Below are 27,457 nucleotides of genomic sequence, written 5' to 3' on the forward strand. Positions count from 1 at the left end.
CAGCCATCTCATCTTCGACAAAGGAGCCAAACACCCTCACTGGAGGAAAGATAGCCTCTTTAATAAATGGTGCTGGGAAAATTGGGCTTCAACTTGCCAAAGATTAAAACTAGACCTATATCTCTCACTATGCACTAAACTAAAATAAAAATTGATTAAAGATCTAAATATTAAAATAGAAACTCTGAACCAGTTGGAATAGAGGTTAGGTAGAACCCTTGAAGACATCGGTGTAGGAAAATATTTTATGAACAGAACCTCAGTTGCCCACAAACTAGCACAAACAATCAACAAATGGGATCTCTTCTTATTGAAAAGCTTCTGCACAGCAAGAGAAACCACCAGCAGTGTGAAGAGACAACCCACAATGTGGGAAAAAATCTTCACCTGCTCTTCCTCAAACAAAGGTCTACTATCTCGAATCTATAAAGAACTTAAAAAGATCAGACCTTCCAAATTTAAAGACCCAATCCAAAAATGGGCATCTGAAATGAACAGACATTCCTCAGACAAAGAAGTAGAAATAGCAAATAAACATATGAAAAAATGTTCAACATCACTGATCATTCGAGAGACGCAAATGAAAACAATGCTGAGATTCCACTTCACTCCAGAAAGAATGGATGCTATCATGAAATCAACCAATAACAAATGCTGGCCGGGCTGTGGGGAAAGAGGTACCCTGCTCCACTGCTGGTGGGAGTGTAGACTGGTGCAACCACTGTGGAAATTAGTATAGAGATACCTTAAAGAACTAGGACTGGAAGTCCCATTTGACCCCGCTATTCCACTGCTGAGGATCTTCCCCAAAGAATTAAAAGAATCATACCACAGTGATATATGTGCTCCCATGTTCATAGCAGCACAGTGTGTAATAGCTAAAACTTGGAAACAGCCCAAATGCCCATCAACTGGTGACTGGATAAAGAAAATGTGGTTTTTTAAATAAAATGGAGTACTACTCAGCCATAAAAAATGAGAAATTAGAGACATTTATAGCTAAGTGGATACACATTGAGGCAATACTCTTAAGTGAAATAAATAGGACACACATGTGTAAATACCAAATAGTTTCTCTGGTGTGAGAAACTGAAAGTGTAAATAAGGACTAAATGTATAATAGGTAATGTGAAATAGGAAGAAAAGGGCAAAGGGGAAGGAAGTGGGGGGGATAGGGGAAAGGATAGAAGGGAATGGGATTAATATGAGAAAATGGAAAAATAGGAACAAAATCTTCATAAATGGGGAGGACTGGAGGGGTTGAAGGGAGGGCTGGGCAAGGGTGAAAAATAAGAACCAAGAGAGATTATGTAAAGATGCAAATTTCCAATGATGAATGTCATTATATTGTATACCTAAAATGTACCAATAATTAGAATGAATAATCGATTATGTAAAATAGGAAGAAAAGGTCCAAAGGGGTAGGGGTAGTGGGAGGGGCAGGGGAAAGGAAAGAAGGGAAAGAAAAAAATGATGAGAAATGGAAAAAATGGAAATAAAGTCTTTGTAAATAGGGAAGGGTGGAGGGGGTGAAGGCAGGGCTAGGAATGGGGAAAAAATGAGAACCAAGATGCATTATGTAAAGGTAGAATTCCCAATGAGAAATGTCATTGTGTTGTATACCTACAATGTACCAATAAAAGAATTTAATACAAAAAAAAGAGAATTGCTTCTCCAATTTTTCTCTCAATGAGTCTGTCATTTGTATACAAGAAGGCTTTTGATTTTTGAGTATTGATCTTTTATCCAACTACTCTACTGAATCTGTCATTTAAGTCTGGAAGTCTTTTGGTAGAGTTTTTTTGTCTTCTATGTAGAGTATCATATTATTAGCAAATAATGACAGTTTAACTTCTTCCTATCCTATCTTTATTCCTTTTATTTCTTTCTCTAGTCCAATTGCTGTGGCTAATGTTTCCAAAACTATAGTGAACAGGTGTAGTGATAGTGAACCTCCTTGTCTTGTTTCTGGTTTTAGTGTGAAGGCTTTCAGTTTTTGACCATTTAGTATGATGTTGGCTGTTGGCTTTCATTGATAGCCTTTATGAAGTTGAGATAAAGACCTTCTATGCCAATTTTCTGCAGGTTTTCTATCATGCATAGGTGTTGAATTTTATCAAATGCTTTTTCTTCATCTATTGAGAAGATCACATGTTTTTTGTCCTTGACTCTGTTAATATATATATTACATTTATTGATTTACTTATGTTGAACCATCCTTGCATCCCTGGGATAAATCTGACTTGGTCAGGGTGTATGATCTTCTTGATGACCCTCTGTATTCTGTTTGCCAGTATCTCTCCCCCTGCCATTATGTTTATTGGTACATTTCAGGTATACAATACAGTTACATTCATCATTGGGATCTTGTACCATTACATGAGTCTCTTGGTTCTTATTTTTTTCCCCTTCCTTTGCCCTCCCTTCACCCCCTCCACCCTTCCCTATTTGCAAAGACTTTGTTTCCATTTTTTTCCTCTTATCATATTTTTTCTTTTCCCTTCTTTCCTTTCCCCTACACCTCCCACTCATTTCCCCTGCTCCTTTAGACCTTTCCTTCCTATTACACAATATCAATTAGACATTTTTAAAATTAAACTATCAAGACCTAGAAGACATTACCACAGATTTTACAGAATTTAAAAGGATATAGAAAGCATATTACAAAAATCTTTTTGAAATAATTTTGACAACTTCTAAGAAGTACCTTGGAAGACAAATTAATGAAACTAACTCTGGAGGAAATATAAAATTTGAATAGCACCTATTAAAGAAAGTATATTCCTAGCTTGGAAACCTACCTAGAGGACAACAACAGGCTCATATACATTTTAACTGATAAATTATATCAAACATTTAAAGCAGAGAAAAAAAGGAACACTTCTCCCCTCATTTTAGGAAATCAACATTGTGCTAATCCTAAAACTGGATAAAGATAATAGAAGAAAAAAGTATGAACATAGGTAGAAATTTGTTTAACAAAACAAACTATTAGAAGTCATATCTGGCAGTATGTAGAAAGTGGTTTTATTGTAGGGATGACAGTGTTGGTTCAGCATTGGAAGATCCACCCCCAAAAGTCATCATTTTAACAGAGGAAAGGAAAAAGCCATATGATCCTGTCACTAGTTGGAGAAAAAGTATTGGACTAAATTCTACAGCTATTCATGGTAAAAGCTATCAGGAGACTAGAGGTAGAACAGAACCTTCTCAACACATAAGACATGTACTCCATACTTTCAGCAAAAACACCTTATATGAATGGAGAAGATACAATGCTTTCTCCCTAAGGTGGGGAACAAGGGCAGATATGCCTACTCTTCATTTGTCCATTAAACTTTGAAACACAGGCCTAAACCAAAATAATCTGGCAATAAAATGACACAATTAGGACAGGATTGGCAAGGTAGAAGCAAAATCTTTATATGTAGATGAAATGATCATCTACAGAGAAAATACTAAGAAATCTCTAGGAGCCCTGAGAACTTATATTTGAATGTAGCAAGATTAGAAAACACAAGGTATATATAAAAATTTAGGTCTATGTATACTTGCTATAAATGAAGAATTGGATATTGAAATTTAAAAGTTATGTAGGAGTACAAAGGACCTGGAAAAGAAAAAAGAGAAAAGAAAAAAAAAAGTGTTGGAAGACAGTACCTAATTTTAAGACTTCTTCTAAAGCTACAGTAATCAAGGCAGTGTTGGTGTAAGGAAAAACATATAGATCATTGGAATAAAACAGAGAATCTAGAAATAGAACCACACATATATGGTCCATTGAGTTATGAAAGATTATTTAACATTAGCATTTTATAGAATATAAACTCAATTCAGAAGCTGAGAAAAAGATAGCATTTTCAGAAAATCCACTAGAATACCTGGTATCCATATATAAAACATTAACCTCAACCCCTTATTTCCATACATGAAAATAACTTGAAGGGATCTATGAACCTAAATATTAAAGCCTTAAAGTATAAAACTTTAAGAAGAGAGTATAAGGGAAAATATTTATGAATTTAGGGTAGGCAAGAACTACCTAGGATACAAAAACCATGATGTATAAAAGAAAAAAATTGATAAATGAGATTCCATTAAAATTTAGAAGTTTAAATGACATCATTAAAATGAAAAGTAGTCCTTAAACAGACCATATTTACAATGCATATAACCTATGACCAGAATATGTAAAGAACCCTTACAGCTCATTAATAGACAACCCAATTAAAAAGTAGACATAAGAAGATGATAAATAGCCAGTACAGCACAAGGAAAGGCGTGCAATTCTAGAATCAGAAAAATACTAATCAGTACAATGACAAGATTGAGTTATGCACTCATTAGGGAGATGAAGTTAAAAGTTTTAAAAGCCTTATCATGACTTTTTCTTTTTGTTGGATTCTCCCCCTTTGCATTTAATTTGTCATGCTCAGTGGATTCATTTTGCTGGATTTCCTGGGGTTGTCATCCTCATTGTCTTTTCCTAGGGTATTGTCTAAAATATTTTGGAGTGCCGGTTTGGTATTCATGAAGTTCCTGAGGTGCTCTTTATCTTGAAAGTATCTTATTTCTCCATCAATTTTGAAAGATAGTTTTGCAGGGTACATCAATCTGGGTTGGAGGCTGTTTTCCTTTAGAGCTTGAAATACATCACTCCAAGCTCTTCTTGCCTTGAGGGTTTGCATTGAGAAGTCTGCTGTGATTCTGATGGGCTTTCTTTTGTATGTGATTTGTTTCTTTTCTCTCACTGCTTGTAGAATTTTATTCTTCTGTTGGATTTCTGGAATCCTAACTATTATATGCCTATGTGTAGATTTTTTTTGATCAAGGCTATTTGGAGTCCTATATGCCTCACTTATCTGTATGTTAAGTTCTTCTCCCCTCCTTCGGAAGTTTTCTGCTATCACTTCTGTGAACAGTTTTTTTATGTCATCTGCACTCTCTCCTCTTTCTTCATTGACTCCAATCAGTCTTATGTTATTCTTCTTTGCATCGTCTAGCAGCTGCTGGATTGATTTCTCATATTCCCTTACAATTTTAAAGGAATTTTTCTTTTCCTGGTCACTAATTGCAATCTTATCTTCTATATGTGAGATTCTATCCTCACATTGGTTCATTCTGCTGTGCAGACTTTCGATGGAGTTTTTCATCTCTTGGAAATCTGTTTGTATCTGTTTTATGGATTCCATATCTTTCCTATCCTGGGATTCCATCCTGTTCCTCAGATCCTCTATTTTTTTACCTGTGTCCTCTCTAGATTTATTAATCATGTCTTGCACCATGAGAAAAATCTTTGCTGTTATCTGAGTAATTATTTCTGAATTCATTTTTCCCAGATCCTCTTTTGTTGCCAGTTCAGAGAGTCCAGGTGGTTGAGTATCAGAGCATTCCTTCTTGTTTCCCTTTGGGGTTGCTCTAGGTGATCTGGAAGTCTGTTTTTGAGGCTTGTTTATGTGTCTTCTGATTTCCATCGGTTGGGGGGCGGGTTGCTTCTGGTGCCCACTTGGCTCACCTTCTCTGCCCTAGGAGCATGGAATGGTGGCGGGGAATCCTCCTTCCGGGTGCTGGGACTGGCTCACCTTTTCTACCCTAGGAGCGTGGAAGGGTGGCAGGGGAACCTCCTTCTGGGTGCTGGGACTGGCTCACCTTCTCTGCCATAGGAGCGAGGAATGGCGGTGGGGGAGCCTCCTTCCGGGTGCTGGGACTGGCTCACCTTCTCTGCCCTAGGAGCGTGGAATCTGTTTGCCAGGATCTTATTGAGGATTTTTGCATCTGTGTTCATTAGGGAGATTGGCCTGTAGTTTTTTTTTGGTTTGTGTCTTTCCCTGGGTTTGGAATCAAAGTAATACTTGCTTCTACGAATGAATTTGGAAGTATTATTTCCCTTTCAATTTCACTGAAAAGTTTAAAGAGTAGTGGCAATAGTTCTTCTCTAAATGTTTTGTAGAATTCAGCAGTGAAGCCATCAGGACCTGGGCTTTTCTTTGTTGGTAGCTTTTTAATTACATTTTCAATTTCACTAATTGTAATTGGGGTGTTTAGAATTTTTATATCTTCTTCATTCAACTTTGGTAATTCATATGTATCTAGAAATCTGTCTATTTCTTCTGTGTTTTCCATTTTATTAGAGTACAGGTTCTCAAAGTAGGTATTGTGATCCTCTAGATTTCTGCTGGATCTGTTGTGACTTCACCTTTTTTATTCCTAATTACATGTATTTGAGCCTTATCTTTCCTTTTTTGATAAGGTTGTCTAAGGGCTTATCAATTTTATTTATTCATTTGAAAACCCAACTCTTCAATTTGTTGATTTTTTGTATTATTCTCTTAGTGTCCATTGCATTGATTTCTGCTCTGATCTTTATAATTTCCTCCTTTGTGGGAGCTTTGGGTTTGTCCTGCTCATCTTTTTCTAGAAGGTTGAGTTTCAGCATTAGGTTGTTTAATTGAGCTTGCTCTGTTTTCCTAATATGAATATTCACTGCTATGAATGTCCCTCTTAAGACTGCTTTCATTGTGTCTCATAGATTCTGATATGTTGTATTGTGATTGTCATTTAATTATAGAAAGTGTCTGATTTCTTTTTCAATTTCCTGTGTGATCCACTGGTTATTCAGAATTATGTTGCTCAATTTCCATGTGTTTATGAAATTCTTGTGGTTTCTTTTGCTATTGATCTCTGATTTCATCACATTATGGTTTGATAATATACAGGGGATAAGTTCAATTCCTTTGCACTTACTTAAACATGTTCTATGTGTGAGTATGTGGTCTATTCTGGAGAACAACCCATGCACAGCTGAAAAGAATGTGTATTCTGATTTTGTGGGGTGGGACACTCTGGAAACATCTCTTAAGTGCATTTATTTGAGTTTGAGTTCTAGCATTTTTTATTTTTTGTCTAGATGATCTATCTGTGACAGTGGGGTATTGAGGTCCTGCACTACTATTGTGTTAGTGCTTATTTGATTTTTCATGTCTGTTAGTATTTGTTTTATATCATTGGATGCACTAGTATTTGGTGCATATATATTTATGATTGTCATCTCTTCCTCTTGGATTGTTCCCTTTACAAAGATGTAGTGGCCTTCTTTGTCTCTCTTAATTAGCATTGGTTTGAAATCTGTTTTATCTGCAAATAGGAGAGCTATTCCTTTTTTTCAGGTTCCTGTCACATGAAGTATTGTTTTTGATCTTTCAACTTTTAGTCTATGAGTTTCTTTTTGAATTATGTTTCTTGTATGCAGCATATTGTTGAATCTTGTGTCTGGACTCATTCTGTGTCTATTTCTTTTTTTTTTTTGTATTAAATTCTTTTATTGGTACATTGTAGGTATACCACACAATTACATTTCTCATTGGGAATTGTACCTTTATATAATGCATCTTGGTTCTTATTTTTTCCCCATTCCTAGCCCTCCCTTCACCCCCTGCACCCTTCCTTATTTACAAAGACTTTATTTCCATTTTTTCCATTTCTCATCATTTTTTCCTTTCCCTTCTTTCCTTTCCCCTGTGCCTCCCACTACCCCTAACCCTTTGGACCTTTTCTTCCTATTTTACATTATCGATTATTCATTCTAATCATTGGTACATTTTAGGTATACAATATAATGACATTCATCATTGGAAATTTGCACCTTTACATAATCTCTCTTGGTTCTTATTTTTCACCCTTGCCCAGCCCTCCCTTCCACTCCTCTAGTCCTCCCTATTTACAAAGATTATGTTCCTATTTTTCCATTTTCTCATATTAATCCCACTCCCTTCTATCCTTTCCCCTAGCCCTCCCACTTCCTTCCCCTTTGCCCCTTTTCTTCCTATTTCACATTACCTATTATACTTTTAGTCCTTATTTTGTGTCTATTTCTTTTGATTGGTGAATTGAAACCATTAACATTGATGTTTATAACTGATATGTATTGACTTATCCTTGTCATCATATTTTTGTGTGTTGGATTCTCCCTTTTTGCCTTTAATTTCTTGTCATGCCCAATGGATTCATTCTGCTGGGCTTCTTGAGGTTGTGACCTTCATTGTCTTTCTCTAGGATATTGTCTAAAATTTTTTTGAGTGCTGGTTTGGTATTCACGAATTTCCTCAGGTGCTCTTTGTCATGAAAGTATCTTGTTTCTCCATCAAGTTTTAAAGATAGTTTTGCAGCATACATCAATCTGGGTTGGGGGTTTTCTTTTAGGGCTTGAAATACTTCACTCCAGGCTCTTCTTGACTTGAGGGTTTGTGTTGAAAAGCCTTCTGTGATTATTTTTGGCTTTCCTTTGTATGTGATTTGTTTTCTCTAATTGCTTATAGAATTTTGTTCTTCTGTTGTGTTTCTGGAATCTTAACTATTATGTGCCTAGGTGTAGATTTTTTTTTTGATCATGGCTAGTTGGAGTACTATACACCTCACTTATCTATATGTCAAGTTTTTCCCCCCTGCTTGGGAAGCTTTCTGCCATTACTTCTGCCAGCAGTGTTTTTATGTCATTTGCTCTCTCTTCTGTTTCTTGTTTGAGTCGGATCTGTCTTATGTTATTCTTCTTTGCATCATCTAGCAGCTGGTGGATTGATTTCTCATAGTTCCTTACTGTTTTTGAAGACAATTTTCTTTTTCTGGTCACTCATTGCAGTCCTGTATTCTGTATCTGATATTCTGTCTTCACACGGGCTCATTCTGCTGTGTAAACATTCAATGGATTTTAAAATCTGGATTTCAGTTTTCATATGTTTTATGGATTCTATTTTTTTCCTATCCTGGGATTCCATCATGTTCCTCAGCTCCTCTATTTTTATTTTGTTTGTGTCTGCTCTAGAGTTATTAATCATGCCTTTCACTATGTACACAATCTCTGTTGTTATGTGAGAAATTATTTTTGATTTCATTTTTTCCAGATCTTCTTTCATTGCCAGTTCAGGGCATCCAAGTAGTTGAGTATGAGCTTGTTCTATCTCGTTGCCCCTTCAAGTTGCCTTAGGTGATCTGGAAGTCTGGTTTTGAGACTTGTTTATGTGTCTTTTCATTCCAACAGATGCAGCCTGCTGTACCTTGTTTGAGGTGACTTTTTCCTCTTCCAGTGAGCTTCAATTCTCAGCAAGCCTCAGAGAGGCCTTTTTTCTCCTCCTCACCACTGCTTCAATTCCTGGGTTCATAATGGTGGCCTTCTGGATCTCTGCCCTGTGCTGTCGTGCAGGTGGGGTTCTGGCTATGGCCTGTGCACACTTACGATGGTACCTGTTTGTGCTTCTGGCTGGGGCCTGCCTACCTGCATAGCTATTTTCTGGGAAGGTCTTTGGCTGGGGGCTGTGCACTTGAGTTGCTGGTGTATGAGTGGCCTTCTTGCTGGGGTCTATGCATACTTACCAACAGTGTCTGTGCAGGACTCTGGCTGTTGCCTCTGTGCCTGTGTAGCTCTTTTCCAGGTGGGCCTTTGGCTCTGGCCTGTGGGCCCAAGCTGCAGATGTCTGGGTGGGGCCCGGGCTAGGACCTGTGAACACCTGTGCTGCCTTGGTCCATGCGAGCTTCTTGCTGGGATTTGCTCACACTTACTGAGCGTATCTGGGCTGGCCTCTGGCTGGTGCTTGTGTGCCTGTTTAGGTGTTCTCTATGTGAGCTCAAGCAGCTGGTGTGAGCTCAAGCCAGCCCTGTCTGGGACCTGCATGCACTCATGCTGCTATGGTCCACGTGCACTTCTCACTTGGGTCTCTGCCATAATACTTAAGGACAATATAATACTTATGAAAATTGTGCAGGCTCATCACATTTCTTTGCTAATAATTTCAGACATCAGATAAATCTTTACAAGTGAATGAACCAAAATGTCTGTTGCATCACTATTTTTAAGATTTAAATTAGAAGTTAAAATTATGCTTTGAGTTTTTTATACAATTAGCAATAAATTGCTATGAATGTAGTCACCCCCTCTGCTATAGATATTGTATACGTGTATCACATTATAGACTGTATTCTAGAAGTTTATATAATTAAAAAATTGAAATTAAAAAATGATAACAGTATAAAAAATGTTAACATTGTCCTAAAGACCATGACTTTTGAAACATAGTATGGAAAATCCATACAGGGAAATAAACTGAAGCCACTGAGAGATTTAACAGATCTGAATAGAAAAGAAATTCTGTTCCCACCAAATTTTTACATTATAAGAAATGTATGTAAAACAAATATATTAAGTGGGTGAATATTTACAATATATGTACATATACCTTCAATTATATATAATGTGTATATGTATGTATAAATGCATATGTGTAACTTTTATTAAATCCATTTCCACAGTTCCTTAATCTTAATGTAATATTGTAATAAGATATAAAATTGCATTTTTGTGTAGAATTGGAAGCTTAAGTTCAAAATATGTATAACAATTTGATTCAATATATAAATATACATATATGTGAGAATAATAAAATTTATTTTAATTACTTAGCTGTAATTTTCTAAAAGAAATTTCCATATCAGATAACTTTGTTTTTAAATTTTAATGTAGTACAAGTAGATATTAAGAAGAAAATATAAAAATCTCTCTTCTATCAAAAAACCCCTAAAATTTCATAACAATTTTAGCATATGTGCTGATGAATTGAGCACTCAAAATTTCATAACAAAACAAAAGAATAACAAGGGTTAGTATACTGTGTATCATGATCTTAAAAGAAGGGCCGAAATGCTATTAAGAGTACAAGTCATAATCAAACAATCAAATAAAAGATTCTCTCTTGGAAGAAGAAACAAACACAGATAAAAGGATAGAACTTTCTTTTCAATTAACAAACAAAACTGGTGGTATAAATCAGACAATTAACATTTGGAACATGCTATTCACTTGTATTAAAATAATGACAATTAAATATAAAATGACCATTACGTACCCCATGTCCCTGGCATTGCACAGCTGAGTTACACAGCGTTTTGTTGACATAATGGGACACCTGCTCACATATTCCATTAAGACAAAACTAAAATGTTAAAGCAAACAACAACAAAATGTCAAGTCAATAGATAAGCAAATATATTTGGGAAAAGCATTCTATATAAAAGGCACTTCTATACATAAACACAAATCTGGATTCCATTACTAATAAACAACTTGGAGGCAATATCAAAGCAGTATGATTTTTTAAATAAAATACCAAGTATCAGAATTTCTTATAGTTTTGTGTTTAAAAATGAGTGCGGAGTAAACTTTATTTCTTGATCAGCTTATATATAAGCTATATATTTATTAGTTTATTTAAGTGTCTCAAACATATTTTATTTCAATGATAAAATGAATATGTTAAGGTGTGTTTATATGCCCTACCAATTTAGAAATAACAAATACAGAAAAGCAATATAAGAACAGTTGCAATGTGGATTAATATCTATTTCCATGCAGTAGTATAATGTTCTGCTACATTATTATATTAAATTTCTGAGTGATTTATTTAGAATTTTTGTCATAATTGCAAAGGGAGACACACATATTTTTTTCATGCTGATGAATAAGAAATTAAGTATATCTCTCTAATCTAATCTATCATATATTTACTTAGGTATTGATAGCTGTAGATGTAGATATATGTTAAATACAATTTTAAAAAGGACCCACAATTAATGAGTGTGACTCAAGGAATTTTCTACCTTCCTACTTTTCTGAAATCAACTGAACATTGTATAATAACAAAAGAGGATAAAGTACAGATTTGAAGTATTTTGAAAACAGTCACAGTGATCCCAGTTCAAATTGACACAGTTGGGGCACACAGAAGCCTCCTTTTCCTAATAGATGCTGATAATTCAGAAGACTCAAGATGAGTAAATTTGAAGAGGAAGAATTTAGGGACTTCCTGAGATTTTGCAACACAACGATGACCGGTAGAAGGCACGAGAAAGCCACTAATGGAATGCAGTGAGCAGCCTGACAGGGAAGAGCTGAGGGCTGGATGGGAATAGCTGCTAACACATGGCTCTGCAGGGGGAAGTTGCCCACCAAGCTGCAGAACTAGCTCAGCTCAACACAGCACCTACCTACCCATTCCTCTCAGTCACAGGATGCAGCCAACACAATACTTTCATCCCAAGGAAGAATGTTCAGAAGAGTTCTCTTAGTTACTTTTCTCATTGCTGAGACAAATACTCAATGCCCAAAGTTAAAGGGAGAAAGGTTTATCTAGTTCACAGTTTGTAGCGGGTTCAGTCTATGGTTGGCTGGGTCCAAGGCAGGGTGGCATGGCAGAGGGGCATTGCAGAGGAGAAATAGTCCATGGCAAGCAGGCAGACAAGAGTACATTAGCCCTCTTTCTGTCCCTTATATTTTATTCAGGCTACCCACCCTAGGGTGGGTGTAGCACTCATATCCTTAATCTTAGCTAGAACTTTGCCAAACCAATCAGTGGACTGATTTAGTCATCACAAGCCCATGATCCCAGAACCACACACTCTAGATTCAGCCACCTCTGAAAAGTCTCTCCAATGACTGCATGAGGTTTTTTTTTTTTGGGGGGGCTTCTAGACACAAGCCATAACAAGGGTGTTGTTTCCTAGAGTGACAAAAGCAATGGGGATTATAGAATCCAAGCTGCTGTCCTCTAGAATAAGCATTACTCAGTTAAAGCCCTGGGTGTATCAGCCTAAAAGTCAGCCTCCAAATGAAGGCTGTCATTTGACAAACCCCAGTCACACAGATCTGAATTAGGGATATCTTTATAAATTAAAATGATGTTAGTGTAAAAACATATGTTAACCCGAAGCACCTAATTGCTCAATCAGGAAAAGCCAGATAAATTACCTGAAGCATTCTTGAAAGGTATCACAGACCTTTAAATGCAATGAATATCACATAATAATTCTTAAATGAAACGAACTTTGAAAAATGAGACTATGAAAGTCTCTATTTTTACATTCCTTTCTTTCTCCCCCTCCCTTTCTCTTTATTCTCTTCCCCCCCACCCCAGTTCATATCTGTCTCTGTCTCTCCCTCTGCTCCCCCGCCACCTCCTTCCACCAAGACAATGTTAATGAGCTGGGTATGTGCAAAGAATCAGTCTTGCCCAGCCAGAGAATCACTAGCAGGATCAGAGACATCTGCAAAGGTTTAAGGGACGATCCACTGCTGGTGTGAGAAACAAAAAGGCTTTTAACCACACAGTTGCTTTACCTAGAGGAAACTGGATGGATTCTTGTATTACATGTGATGAAAGCTAACGCTCCTGGGGATCTGCTGTGGCATAAGCATGTCTAGTTTTCAGCTGGTTCATTTCAATTACTGTAATTGCCCTTCTCCTGTACAGAGATGTTGTTTCATTCTTAAGATACATTGCTTTAATTATCAGAAAATATGTTGTACTGTATCATGCTGTAGAGTTCCCTGAATATTTCTACATTAGCTCCATACATTTTAAAAAAATAAATTTTATAGGTACATTTAAGGTCTACAATATAATGACATTCATTGTTGGAAATTTGCACCTTTACATACTCTCTCGGTTCTTATTTTTTCACCCTTGCCCAGCCCTCCCTTCAACCCCTCCATCCCTCCCTATTTACAAATATTTTGTTTCCATTTTTTCATTTTCTCATATTAATTCCATTCCCTTCTTTCATTTCTCCTACCCCTCTAACGTCCCCTTCCCCCTTTCCCCTTTTCTTGCTATTTCACATTATCTATTCTACCTTTTAGTCCTTATTTACACTTGCAGGTTCTCACACTAGAGAAACTATTTGGTATTTACACGTGTGTCCTATTTATTTCACTTAAAGAGTATCACCTCAATGTGCATGCACTTAGCTATAAATGTCTCTAAATTCTCCCTTTTTTTTTGTACTGGTAATCAAACTAAATTCTCATTTTTTATGGATGAGTAGTACTCCATTTTATTAAAAAAAACACCTTTTCTTTATCCAGTCTCCAGTTGATGGGCATTTGGGCTGCTTCCAAGTTTTAGCTATTGCACATTGTGCTGCTATGAACATGGGTGCACATATATCACTGTGGTATGATTCTTTTTGTTCTTTGGAAAAGATACCCAGCAAGGGAATAGCTGGGTCAAATGGGACTTCCAGTCCTAGTTCTTTGAGGTATCTCCATACTGATTTCCACAGTGGTTGCACCAGTCTACACTCCCACCAGTAGTGGGGCAGGGCTCCTCTTTCCCCACAGCCCCGCCAGCATTTGTTATCGGTTGATTTCATGATCTCAGCCATTCTTTCTGGGGTGAGGTAGAATCTCAGCGTTGTTTTCATTTGCATCTCTCAAATGACCAGTGATATTGAACATTTTTTCATATGTTTATTTATCCTTTCTACTTCTTTGTCTGAGAAATGTATGTTCATTTCAGATGCCCATTTTTGGAATGGGTCTTTCATTTTGGGAGGTCTGATTTTTTAAAAGTTGCTTATATATTCCAGTTAGTAGACCTTTGTCTGAGGAACAGCGGGTGAAAAATTTTTCCCACATTGTGGGTTGTCTCTTCACACTGTTGGTGGTTTCTCTTGTTGTGTAGAAGCTTTTTAATGAGAAGAGATCCCACTTGATGATTGTTTGTGCTAGTTCATGGGCAGCGAGGTTTTGCTCATAAAATCTTTTCCTACACCAATGTCTTCAAGAGTTCTACCTCACCTCTGTTCCAGCTGGTTCAGCATTTCTGTTTTAATATTTATATCTTTAATCCATTTTGATTTTAGTTTAGTGCATGGTGAGAGATGTAGGTCTAGTTTTAGTCTTTGGCAAATGAACCCAATTTTTCCAGCACCATTTATTAAAGAGGGTATCTTTCCCTCCAGTGAGGGTGTTTGGTTCCTTTTTCAAAGACGAGGTGGCTGAGTGTGTCTGGAGTTGTTTCTGCATCTTCCAATCTGTTCCATTGGTCTTCAGGTCTGTTTCTTTGCCAGTACCATGCTGTTTTTGTCACAGCCCTTGTAGTATAGTTTCAAGTTGGGGGTTGTGATACCCCCTGCCATGTCTCTGTTACCTAGAATTGCTTTTGCTATTCTGGGTCTCTTCTTGTTCCAAATGAATTTTTGGATTGTTTTTTCAAGGTCTGTGATGTATGATGCTGGGATTTCAATTGGGATTGCATTGAATCTATATAGCAGTTTTGGAAGTATGGCCATTTTCACTATGTTGATTCTTCCTACCCAGGAGCAAGGGATGTCTTTCCATTTTCTGATATCATCTTCAATCTCTCTTTTCAGCATGCTATAGTTTTCAGAGAAGCTGTCTTTGATTTTTTTTGTTAGGTTGATTCCTAGGTATTTCAGTTTCTTGGATGCTATTGTGAAAGGAATTGTTTGCCCTATTTCTGCCTCAGTGAGTCTTTTGTTCCTGTAGAGGAAAGCTATTGATTTTTGTGTGTTGACCTTGTATCCAGCTACTTTATTGATTTGGTTATTAAGTCTGGAAGACTTTTCATGGCATTCTAGGGGTCTTCTATATAGAGTATCATGTCATCTGCAAATAATCACAATTTGACTTCTTCATTTTCTGTCTTTATTCCTTCTATTTCTTTCTCTTGTCTAATTTCTGTGGCTAACGTTTCAAAAACTATATTGAACAGGAGAGGTGATAGTGGACATCCTTGTCTTGTTCCTGATTTTCATGTTAAGGATTTCAGTTTTTGACCATTTAGTATGATGTTGGCTGTTGGTTTTTCATAGATGGCTTTTATCAGGTTGAGATAAAGAATGTCTATGAGAATTTTCTGTAGGGTTTTTATCATGAATATATGTTGGATTTTGTTGAATGCTTTTTCTGCATCTTTTGAGATAATCATATGTTTTTTGTCCTTGGCTCTATCAATACAGTGTATTACATTGATTGATTTGAATATGTTGAACCATCCCTGCATGCCTGGAATGAAACCCACTTGGTCAGGGTGTATGATCTTCTTGGTGATCTTCTGCATTCTATTTGCCAGTATCTTACTGAGGATTTTTGCATCTATGTTCATTAGTGAGATTGGTCTATAGTTCTCCTTTTCAGTTGGTCTTCCTCCTCTTTGGGGATCAAGGTGATGCTTGCTTCCAGGATTGAATTCAGGAGTATTGCTTCCCTTTCAATTTCATCGAAGAGTTTAAAGAGTAATGGCAATAGTTCCTCTCTAAATGTCTTGTAGAATTTGGCAGTGAAACCATCAGGACTTGGGCTTTTCTTAGTTGGCAAGTTTTTAATAATGTTTTCAATTTCATTCATTGATATTGGGTCGTTCAGAATTTTTAGGTCTTCTTCATTGAACTTGGGTAATTCATACGTATCTAGGTATCTTTCCATTTCTTCTGTGTTTTCCATCTTATTGGCATAAAGGTTCTGGAAGTAGGTACTGATTATCCTCTGGATTTCTGCTGGGTCCATTGTAATTTCATCCTTGTCATTCCTAATTGCATGGATTTGGGCTTTTTCTTTCCTTTTTCTGATAAGGTTGGCTAAGGGTTTGTCAATTTTGTTGATTCTTTCGAAGAACCAACTCTTGGCTTTATTGATTTTTTTGTATCATTCTCTTAGTCTCCATTGAATTGATTTCTGGTCTGATCATTATAATTTCCTCCCTTGTTTGAGCTTTGGGTTTGTCCTGCTCTTCTCATTCTAGAAGCTTGAGGTTCAGCATCAGGTTGTTTAATTGGGCTCACTCTGTTTTTTCTGAGTATTCACTGCTATGAATTTCCCTCGTAAGACTGCTTTCATTGTTTCCCATAGATTCTGATATGTTGTACTGTCATTGTCATTTAATTGTAGGAACTGTCTGATTTCTTCTTTAATTTCCTCTGTGACCCATTGGTTATGCAGAAGTGTGTTGTTCAATTTCCATATGTTTATGAAATTCTTGTGGTTTCTTTTGCTATTCATCTCCAATTTCATTGCACTACTGTCTGATCATATACAGAGGATAACTTTAATTCCTTTGCACTTACTGAAACATGTTCTATGAGTGAGTATGTGGTCTATTTTGGACAACAACCCGTGCATATTCTGATGTGTATTCTGATTTATTGGTGTGGAACACTATGGAAACATCTGTTAAGTTCATTTGTTCAACAGTTTCATTGAGTTCTAGTATTTCATTGCTTATTTTTTGTCTAGTTGATCTATCTATTTGTGACAGTGGGGTATTGAGGTCCCCCAGTACTATTGTATTAGTGCTTATTTGATTTTTCATGTCTGTTAGTATTTGTTTTATATAGTTGGGTGCACTAGTGTTTGGTGCATATATATTTGTGATTGTCATCTCTTCCTGTTGGATTGCTCCCTTTACAAGGATGTAGTATCCTTCTCTGTCTCTCTTCATCAATGCTGGTTTGAAATCCACTTGATCTGCAAAGAGGATAGCTAATCCTGCTTTTTTTCAGGTTCCTGTCATATGGAGTATTGTTTTCCACCCTTTAACTTTCAGTCTATGAGTTTCTTTTTGAATTTAGTGTGTTTCTCATATGCAGTATATTTTTGGAACTTGCTTCTTGACCCATTCTGCTAGTCTATTTCTTTTGATTCATGAATTGAGATCATTAACATTGATGGTCATAACTCATATATATTAACTTATCATTGTCATAACTTTTTCTGTTTTTTTGATTCTCCCCTTTTGCCTTTAATTTCTTGTTATGCCTGATGGATTCATTCTGCTAGGCTTTCTGGGGTTTTGACCCTCATTGTTTTTTCCTAGGATGTTGTCTAAAATTTTTTGGTGTGCTGGTTTGGTATTCTTGAATTTTCTAACATCCTCTTTGTCATGAAAGTATCTTATTTCTCCATCAATTTTGAAAGATAGTTTTGCAGGGTACATAAATCTGGGTTGGAAGCTGTTTTCCTTTAGGGTTTGAAATACATCACTCCAGAAGTCCTCTGTGATTCTTTTGGGCTTTCATTTGTATGTGATTTGTTTTCTCTAACTGCTTGTAGAACTTTGTTCTTCTGTTGGGTTTCTGTAATTTTAACTATTATATGCCTATGTGTAAATTTTTTTTGATCAAGTCTAGTTGGAGTCCTATATGCCTCACTTATCTGTATGTCAAGTTGTTTTTCCCTGCTTGAGAAGTTTTCTGCCATCATTTCTGAAGTTTTTTATGTCATCTGCACTCTCTCCTGTTTCTTCATTGACTCCGATCAGTCTTATGTTATTCTTCTTTGCATTGTCTAGCAGCTGCTGGATTGATTTCTTGTGGTCCCTTACAATTTTAAAGCAATTTTTCTTTTGCTGGTCACTAATTGCAATCTTATCTTCTATATCTGAAATTCTGTCCTCACATTGGCTCATTCTGCTGCATAAATTTTCAATGGAGTTTTTCATTTCTGGAAATCCATTTGCATCCTTTTATGGATTCCATTTGTTTCCTCTGTTGGGATTCTATCATGTTCCTTAGCTCCTGTATTTTTTTAATCTGTATCCTCTCTAGGTTTATTAATCATTTATTGCCATATGGGTACAATTTCTGCTGTTATCTGAGAAATTATTTTTTATTTCATATTTTACAGATCCTCTTTCATTGCCAATTCAGGGAGTCCAGGTGGTTGAGTATCAGATTGTTCCATCTTGTTTCCCTTTGGGGTTGCTTTAGGTGATCTGGAAGTCTGGTTTTGAGACTTGTTTACATGTTTTCTCATTTCAGCAGCATGGGGGGGGGTGTGCTGTTGGTGCCAATGGGGCCTACCTCCTTGGCTCTGGGCATGGCTCAGCTAGCTCCTCGGGACTAGCAGCAGTGTTCACGTCCATACATTTTTGAACATATAGGTTCATTCATTTTGACAAGGCTGGACAATCTGCAGGCACTATTCCAAAAAAAGTATTTCTCCCCCTTAAAGTCTTATTCGTCTTCTTTCAGGACAACGACATGAATTCAAGTTATATCATTTCTTATATTTCCGTGAGTCTCTGAGTCTGTATTCATTTTAGTGTGTCCTTGTCTCTCTGTGTTGCTGTGATTGGACATTCTCTATTGTTTTCTCTTTCTCTTCCTGATTCTTATCTCCTGTTTTTTCCATTCTGTTCCCTAGCCCTTCACATCTATATTTTGAGTTTTACCTTTCAATTCCAAGTTTTCTGATTGGTTCATCTTTATATCTTCTCTTTTGTTGCTGAAACTTTATTTCTTCATTAGTTTGCACAGCAAGTGGCGAAACCACTGAGCTAAATCCCCAGTCCCAAATGTGTCTGTAGTGCCTCACTTAAACGAGCATGATGGCTGCTTTGTAGCCATCTAAAATAAAAGTAATTCTAACATGTCTGTCTTCATGATGCTGGTGTCATCTCCTCATTCAAATTAATATTTTCCTGGTGCTTGGTCTGAAAAATGACTTTTGTTTGAAATAACTTGTATATGAGGTTATGGTGCTCTAAATCTTATACTATGCACTTTAGCAGTTTTTGTTTGTTCCAGTTCCAGCAGGGAGGAATTGATACTGCACCAACATTGTCAGGGTATTTGGAGCTTTCAGGATAGTTGGTCATTTAACACCTGGGGTCAGAGGAGCTGATCAGTCCTGCTTGGGTCCCGGGAGCATAGGGTGACCACTGCTCCTCTGCTCGTAAAGCCATGGCAAGAAAGGAGCTGGGGACATTTTATTTTGTGTGTACTTTATCTGAATTTGCTCAGTTACTATGTAAAAGTGTACTGTCTTGCTAGGCTGCTCCTTGGCTACAAAATGTAGGCGCTCCTCAAAGACTTCCTTCATCCCGTGACACTTGGTGTTCCTCAGTTGCTCACTTCTCTAGATCCCAGTTGGAGACAATGGGAAGGAGAGAGCAAGAGAGAGATCATTGTTGAATTGTTTCTTAGATTTCCAGATTTTAACTGGCCTGTCTTTTTGTCTGCACCCTTCAGAGTTCTTCTGCTTTTACATGTACTGTCCAGGGTTATTTTAACTGTGTGTGTTGGAAGGCACATGGAAAATCTGTGCATTCCATCCATCTTTCTGGACCCTCAAGTCTCTCCATCCACTGTTCATTTTTCATTAAAACTTTTATTAATGAAACTCATTAATAACTCATTCTATGTCCTTATCTTTGAGGATAATGGACATTCCATTAAGTTTTCTTGGAGAGCCTTTGTTAAAAATTTTTATCTGTAGTTCTTCTGGGGTAATATTTTCCATTCTAGTATACAAGACAATCTATCCTTGTACGAATACAGCATTGTCTTAATTTAACTTTCTCGTAATTCTTGACATTCTGTAATGTGAATTTCAGTTTCTATTTTCATTTTAAAAATTTTATTGAATCGTTTGTACTTTTAGTCATTTGCCTCTTCGTGTAAACTTTTAAATCAGTTTTGGCAGCCTCCTAAAAGAAACAAAACAATAAACTTGCTGGGACTGTAATTCTGATTGGATCATGTTTATTAATTTTGAAAACATGAACTTCTTAGCAATATTGAATCTTCCAATTCATGGTTTATCTTTCCATGTATGTAGGTCTTTTTTAAGCACTGTGGTTATAAGTTTGGAGGTCATCTTGGATATCTTTCATTAGATCTTCCTTGGTTGAAATACTTTTCAATGTTACTGATGCCAAAATATCTTCATGTGAAGACTTTTTCTAAAAAACTTTTATTTATTTATGTGTTTTAGGTTTTAAAAAGCTAAAATGATTTAAGATGTAGAGGCACAAAGCTGCTGCAGTCTTGAATTGGGAGGTCCAGTAAGACACCTTCAGTGATCAACATGAGCTATGCTTTAATATAAACTACAATCCAGAAAACTCCCATGCATTGGGGCAATCCAGACAGTAGAAATTCATGCTTTGTGGGTTGTTTTTATATTTTACTTACCATAATGTTGATAATATTCTTCCATGTCATATGTGCAAATGTCATTTTTGAGCAAAATATTTTATTCCTCTCAGATATATTCTACCTGAACAACAGATAATTGGTATTTTATATGCCTTGGTTTTTTTCTCTATTGTAATTCATATCATAATTGTTTTAAGCCAATGAATATTTCCTAATATGCAGTAGCCAAATTTGTAAAACTAATCATATATAAAACAGTCTTTCTCACACATTCCCACCATATATAGTGTCAACTAAAATTTATATTTACCTTACCATCTTCACACTTAAGACCATTAGCTGCTTGGCTTTTATCAACTGCTCCGGGAGGTGCTGGTACCCTAAATTGTGCAGATATACATGTATGGCCAGAAAGGTAAGTATACTGTATATTATAGAGCTGTGTTGAGGCTGATACTACTTCTGCACTTTTCCATTCACATACTACCTTCCCACAGATAATGTTGCTGGCAATAGAAGACAGAAAAATAATCACTCATTTGTTATTTAAGGATGCAGTGTGTTAGGTAAATAACAGTTCAAGCTATGGAGATATATCAAAATGTTTCTTAGCTCTTATCACCAAAGCTATTCAGAACATACATCATCTGACAAAGTACAAAATATAAATTTATCTGTATTGGTACAGCTTTCATTTTTATTAAGTGACACTGCACTACACACACACACATACACCCACACACACACAAACACGTGCATAGAAAATGTAGACTTTTCTTTTAAATACATACTTAAAATCACATTTTCTTCCCTGACAGTTTCCAAAGTCATCATTTTGAAAATTTATTTCCATTGTACACAGATCTGTACCTCCCTGAGCAACTGTAAATACAAATGAAGAGGTTTCAGTCAGTCATCTGTTAAAAATAATTACAAATTCAGTGTGGTAAAATATAACACAGTATTTAAACAATGATGCCCACTCAGTTATAATGTGCTATACATATTTTTGCTCCCATCTACTGGTTCTGTGTGAAGAATTAGTACTAGAAATTATCCACTTGAAAATGGAAAATTGGTATCTTTTTGCAGAAATGATTGATAAATCAGTCATTTCTTCCTCTATTCTAATATTTCCCACCATTTCCCCCAATCATTTGATATTTTACTGATGTCCTATTCTTTTTGTCCTATAGTTATCAAGTCTATTCTACTTCTTGATATCATTCAAAGTTGCTTTGTCATTTTATTTTTAAATTTGGATTTATAAAAACTTTAATGTGACTATAGTATGAATTACTGACATTACAATATCTATAGTTTAAAAATGAACTCCAGAAAGGTGGAAGCAGTAGCACATGCCTATAATACTAGCACCCTGAGAAGCTGAAGCAAGGGGATCACAAATTTGAGCCCACCCTGGGCAACTTAGTTAATGATACTCTAAAAAAAGTGTAAAAACAGCTTAGCATGTAGCTCAGTGCAAAAGGCCTCAGTTTAATCCTGAATAATAAAAAAGAAATGCAGAAAAAACCACAATTATTACATTTTCCATGTAGCTTCATACAGAAAAGATCTGTATCTCTGCATCTTCCTTTATAACAGTATGCAGTATGATTACTGCATGGTTCAAAATCAGCAGCTTTTGTATCCTGTACACAAGCCTCAGTTAATCCATCACAAAATTCAGGAAAATCGCATTGGTCTACGCTTTTCCTACATAAATTTCCTTGTTCCAGTAACTGAGAAAGAAAAAGAATGCATATTAAAGAGTGAACCAAAAATACATTTTTACCAAGTAAAAAGAACATTGTACTTCTATCTATCATTCCCATAGTCATTATATTTTTAACTAAAATTATGAATTTAGAAAAACTCTGGTGAAATAAATTAGGAACAAGTTAAATATCCATCCATGGATAAATCAGTAAATATGCAAATACAGGGCTGGGGATTTAGCTCAGCAGCACCGCACCTGCCTTGTACACTCAAGGTCCTGAGTTCGATCCCCGGTATCAAAAAAAAAAAAAGGAAATACAAATGCAATGGAATATTTTCAATTATAAAAAAAGAATGGCAAATTGCTGGAAGTGGTGGCACACTTGGGAGGCTGAAGCAAGAGGATCACTGGGAGTTTGAGGCCAGCCTGGGCTACATAGTGAGTTCAGGGCCAGCCTGAACTACAGAGGAGACCCTGCCTCAAAAAAAAAAAAAAAAAAAAGAATGGCATATTTATATATGTTACAAGTTGGATGAACCTTAAGATGACTATGCTAAATTAAAGCCAATCACAAAAGGTCACATTTTATAGGAATCTACTTACAGGATATATCCAGAATAGGTACATTCACAGAGACAGAATGCAGACTGTCAGCGACAATGTGAGTAACTGCTTAATGAGCAAGGTTTCTTTTTGGAGTGTGGAACATGTTTTGAAACTACACAGTAGTGGTGGTTGCACAACATTGTGAATGTACTAACTGCTGTACTGGATTGTTCACTTTAAAATAATGTGAATTTAAACACAGTGGGAAACAAGTTTTCATAGTTAAAATGCTTTGGACATCATGAATATTCTCTTTAAAATAAATAGCAGATATTTATGCTTAATGAAATTAAAATGCTCAATGGACATCTTTTACATTTTTCATTGCAAATGATTCCTTTTCAGAACCTGCTCCGTGGCAACCATTAGGGGATCATCAACCTGCTTCCTACTCTGGATGACCATTATAACACTTCACTGTTGGCACATGGCTGAGTGCAGCAAAAGGAAATCAATCAACCAGGCTTTCCTCCACTACCACGGATTGAGATGGATGTTGGGAAACAGAAGATATCCTTACTCCTCTGAAGTATTGTACACCATAAATTGAAAAAGCAAGGAGTTTCAGTAACTCATCAATATCGCATATGCAGAAAGTTTATTTGAGACTGGTGAGCAACATTCAAATATAGACAGGAGATGGTTACAATGAAAATCCTGTTGTTAATGTTGGAAACAAAGAGTCACTTTAGCATGAACCTACACTCATCTTTTCTTTAGGCTTTCTAAGTGCCATTTACCATCCAGACACAACAATTTAATATATAAAAGAGAGTGTACAGGACCTATTAAAATGTTTCAGAAATTGCATATAGGAGGATCTAAGTACTGATTAGGTAGAGTTGTCCCTCTTAAGCTGAAAATTTGTAAAAAAAAATGAGACTGAATTTCTCAATTTTGCACTAGATCTTAGCCAAAAGGCCGAGAAGTGATTAAATTTCTCAATTTTGTACAACCTCTGTGGAAACTCATTTCTTTGAGAGTAGACAGAGAAGAAAATAGGGAACTTTTCACACTTAAGGCAAATAAAATTGAGAAGTGTATATGAGGCCTATGGGCCTTCAAAGAGCAAAAAGTCAAAATCTATGCTGTGACATGTAATAAAGTTAATGTGAACTAATACAGTGCACTTTGTCATCACTTAGGCCCTCCCAAGCAACTTCACTGAATTTTCATTCTACTAAATGTAGCAATTATCACCATTTTAAACATCTACCCTTTAAGATATAGACAAATGGCAGTGGATCATTTGGAAAAGACTTAGTGTACAATCCCACTAACTTTGGAGAAAGAGTTCCAATCAAGAGCTCTGTTGGTGGGAAAAGCCATAAGGTCTATTTCTGAGAAGGAGAAACCCTAGGCTCCCCACTCTATTCATGTACCATGCCTCTCTGTTCATGAAACAAATAGGCATTGTCCTTAATCACTAGTCCACATCATGAAAACAGACACGTTCCCAAGCTCTCCTTCAGTGTTTGTTATACTACCCATCGCTAACTCCTCCACATTGATTCTTTTACATCTATTTTCAAAGTGAGAGTTGTTATTATTTTCTGTTTATCAGAACATTGCACACCAGTGTGTATATATTGAGTGGTTGATGCAAAATTTTGATACAAATTGCATGATCATGAAAAGCTACATACAGACAAGACCAAGAAGAATTCATAGCATTAAAATAATTTGAAATTAATCTTCCATGCAACAACTGGATGGTTTTCAGTACAGATTGAAGCCACACAGTGAAAAGCAGAGCTAAAAAATATACGCTGATAGAGACTTATGGATGTCTTTGAGTTCTGAAATCAGTTGGGTAGGAGTTAGATTTCTATAATTTACCATCAGAAGAAAGCAATTACTGTGAAAATAAATGAAATAATATAAATACTATAAAAATACTATATATATAAAAAAATATAAAAATACTATATATATAAAATACTATATATATGTGCTATTAACAATTAGCCAAAGAAACCAAAGAAAAAACAAAAATTACCATAAAACATTTTCATATTTAAAAGAATTTAAAAGTGAAAAAATGCACAGTGATAAAAAGTTATGAGAAATATAAAATGTAATATTTTGGAAGCTTACACTGCAAGTTTTTGGATTACAGCATGGGCCAGTTCCACACTCTGCACTTCCAATTAGGAAACATGTTTTAGGATCACAGCACTTTTTGTATTTGCATGTCTAAAATGAAACACAGTAATATTAAACATAAGAATTTTCCATCAAATAATTAATTTCACTTTCAAAATATACTAAACCATGTCCTAAGTTAACTGTAATCACAGTATGATTATTGACTTCAGCACCTATTTTTTTTTTTTTTTTGGTACTGGAAATTGAACTCAGGACCTTGCATTTACCAGGCAGGTGCGGTGCCACTGAGCTAAATCCCCGGCACTTGGTACCTACTTTTAATATTGCTTTATTTGATTTGAAATTTTTCCCCCATGGTGATCAAATTATTAATTCCATGGTCCAGAAATTTTACTGCTAAAAATTTAATGAAATTATTTTCAGTCTTCTTGTTTATAAATATATGTACAGCGATTTTTAACAATTTTTGCATCACAAATATTTTCCACATTATCATGTCTTTTCATGATACCATTTTTGGAATATGGTCATGCACTGCAGGATGATGATTCATTCAACAGTGGAATACACATATGGATTGGTTGTTCCATAAAAGTACAATGCAGCTGAGAAATTTCTATTGCTTGGAGACTTTGTGGCTATCATAACATTGCAGTGCAACACATTTCTCATGTGTCTATGGTGATGGTATAAACAAACCTACTTACTGAAGGCATATAAAAGTATAACACACAATCATGCACAGTGTATAATACTTGATAATATAAATGACTGGGTCACTGGTTTACATATTTTCTGTACAATATTTTTGATCATTATTTTAGCACATACTCTCATAAGAAAAGTTTACCACAAACAATATGCCATATGAAATTTGATAGATGTGTCAAATGGGGGTTTCTAAATTAGAACAATATTTTTATTGTATATAATGTTTCAAGGACATTTTTATCATTATAAAAATTCTATAATTTTACATTCAAGATTAATGCTACAAGTTACTAAATAGATATACAAGAATATTAATAGTTCTTTATAATATGCTCTTGTCTTATGTACAGGTAGGGTGATATTTCAAAGACTGACAGTAATATTTAAAAATTAGTAATGTAGAAGGCAACAATGCTAACATTTTAAAAACTAATATTTTATTGTTAATGTGCTAAAAAGTCTACTTTTGTTTTTCCTAAGCAGTAATGGAGATTTCCACTTTTAATAAGATGTGACTAAGAAAAACCATGTTACAACCAGATTATTATGCTACATTTCTATGCTGTAATGCTATTGGATCATGAACATTGTAATTGAAGTCCCAGGTCTGGGATTGGGGCTCTGTGATAGAGGGCATGCCTAACATGTATGAGACCTTGGGTATGACCCCTAGCACTGTAACAAGAACACAGTAAAAATAAATGAAGTTTCCTCAGATACAAGGAACAAAACTAAGAGATGAGGACATAAATGACAACATGTTTAATAATCTAATGAGCCAATATGATCAATTGAGAGGAATTTTGGAGGTTGGGGATCAGTATTACTGACTACTAGTTGGGTATGGTGGCACACACTTGTAAGCCTAGCATTCAGAGAGGATGAGGTAGGAAGATTGCCACAGGTTTGAGGCCAGCCTAGGCTACATAGTGAGTTCAAGGCCAACATGAACTACAAAGCAAGAACCTGTTTCAAAAAACAAACAAAAATTATTACTGACTACTGATTACTCATGTTTACAGTACAGAACAATGACATTGCTACTAACAGTTACATGATAAAGAAATGATATTTTTTACACTACTTTCCCAGTATTTAAACTCATCAAATTCTTCAAATTCAGGATTAGTTATCACATGTGCCAGTAATTCTTTTCTTAGATACTTGAAAATATGATATATTATTTTTAAAAATTTCTTCCCTTTTATGTTGGATTGATATATTTAAAAGTCTACATGAGAAACACATAAAAAAAAAAGTCTCTGAATAAGCTATGAAAAGCTCACATCTTGCAAGCCGCAATCACATTCCTCTGAGGATTCCAAACTTCCATTGCCACACCTTCCACTTTGTGCTTCATAAACCACTTTTGAGACTGTTTGATTTTGAAGACATCCAAGTTCAGGTCTTGAGACCAGCCGCTTCAATTCATCCACACTGCAACTGCTAAAAGGCTTTATGCCACTGGAATGTCTAAAATTAAATGATATATCTCATGAAATCAAATCAGTGTCAAAGTAGTAATTTTTAAAACGTACTATGAATCCTGGACTTCATTACTTAGAGAACAGCCAGGAAGGAGGGGAACAT

The 27,457-nt window shown here is 35.8% G+C and overlaps 1 protein-coding gene across 1 annotated transcript in view; it reads right to left on the reverse strand.

The window, feature by feature from the left end:
- LOC101719410 (A disintegrin and metallopeptidase domain 3-like) overlaps positions 1–27,457 on the reverse strand; it is a 161,677-nt gene that overhangs the window by 22,163 nt on the left and 112,057 nt on the right. The window contains 6 exon segments of the mRNA XM_087217349.1: positions 10,893–10,979; positions 21,032–21,227; positions 21,513–21,603; positions 22,268–22,463; positions 25,145–25,243; positions 27,154–27,340. Of these exon segments, the coding sequence (XP_087073475.1) occupies positions 10,893–10,979; positions 21,032–21,227; positions 21,513–21,603; positions 22,268–22,463; positions 25,145–25,243; positions 27,154–27,340 (856 nt within the window).

Source organism: Heterocephalus glaber, unplaced genomic scaffold, assembly GCF_053883595.1.
Source record: "Heterocephalus glaber isolate CG9 unplaced genomic scaffold, H.glaber_assembly_v1.0 deba00001461, whole genome shotgun sequence".
Classification (NCBI taxonomy): Eukaryota; Metazoa; Chordata; class Mammalia; order Rodentia; family Bathyergidae; genus Heterocephalus; species Heterocephalus glaber.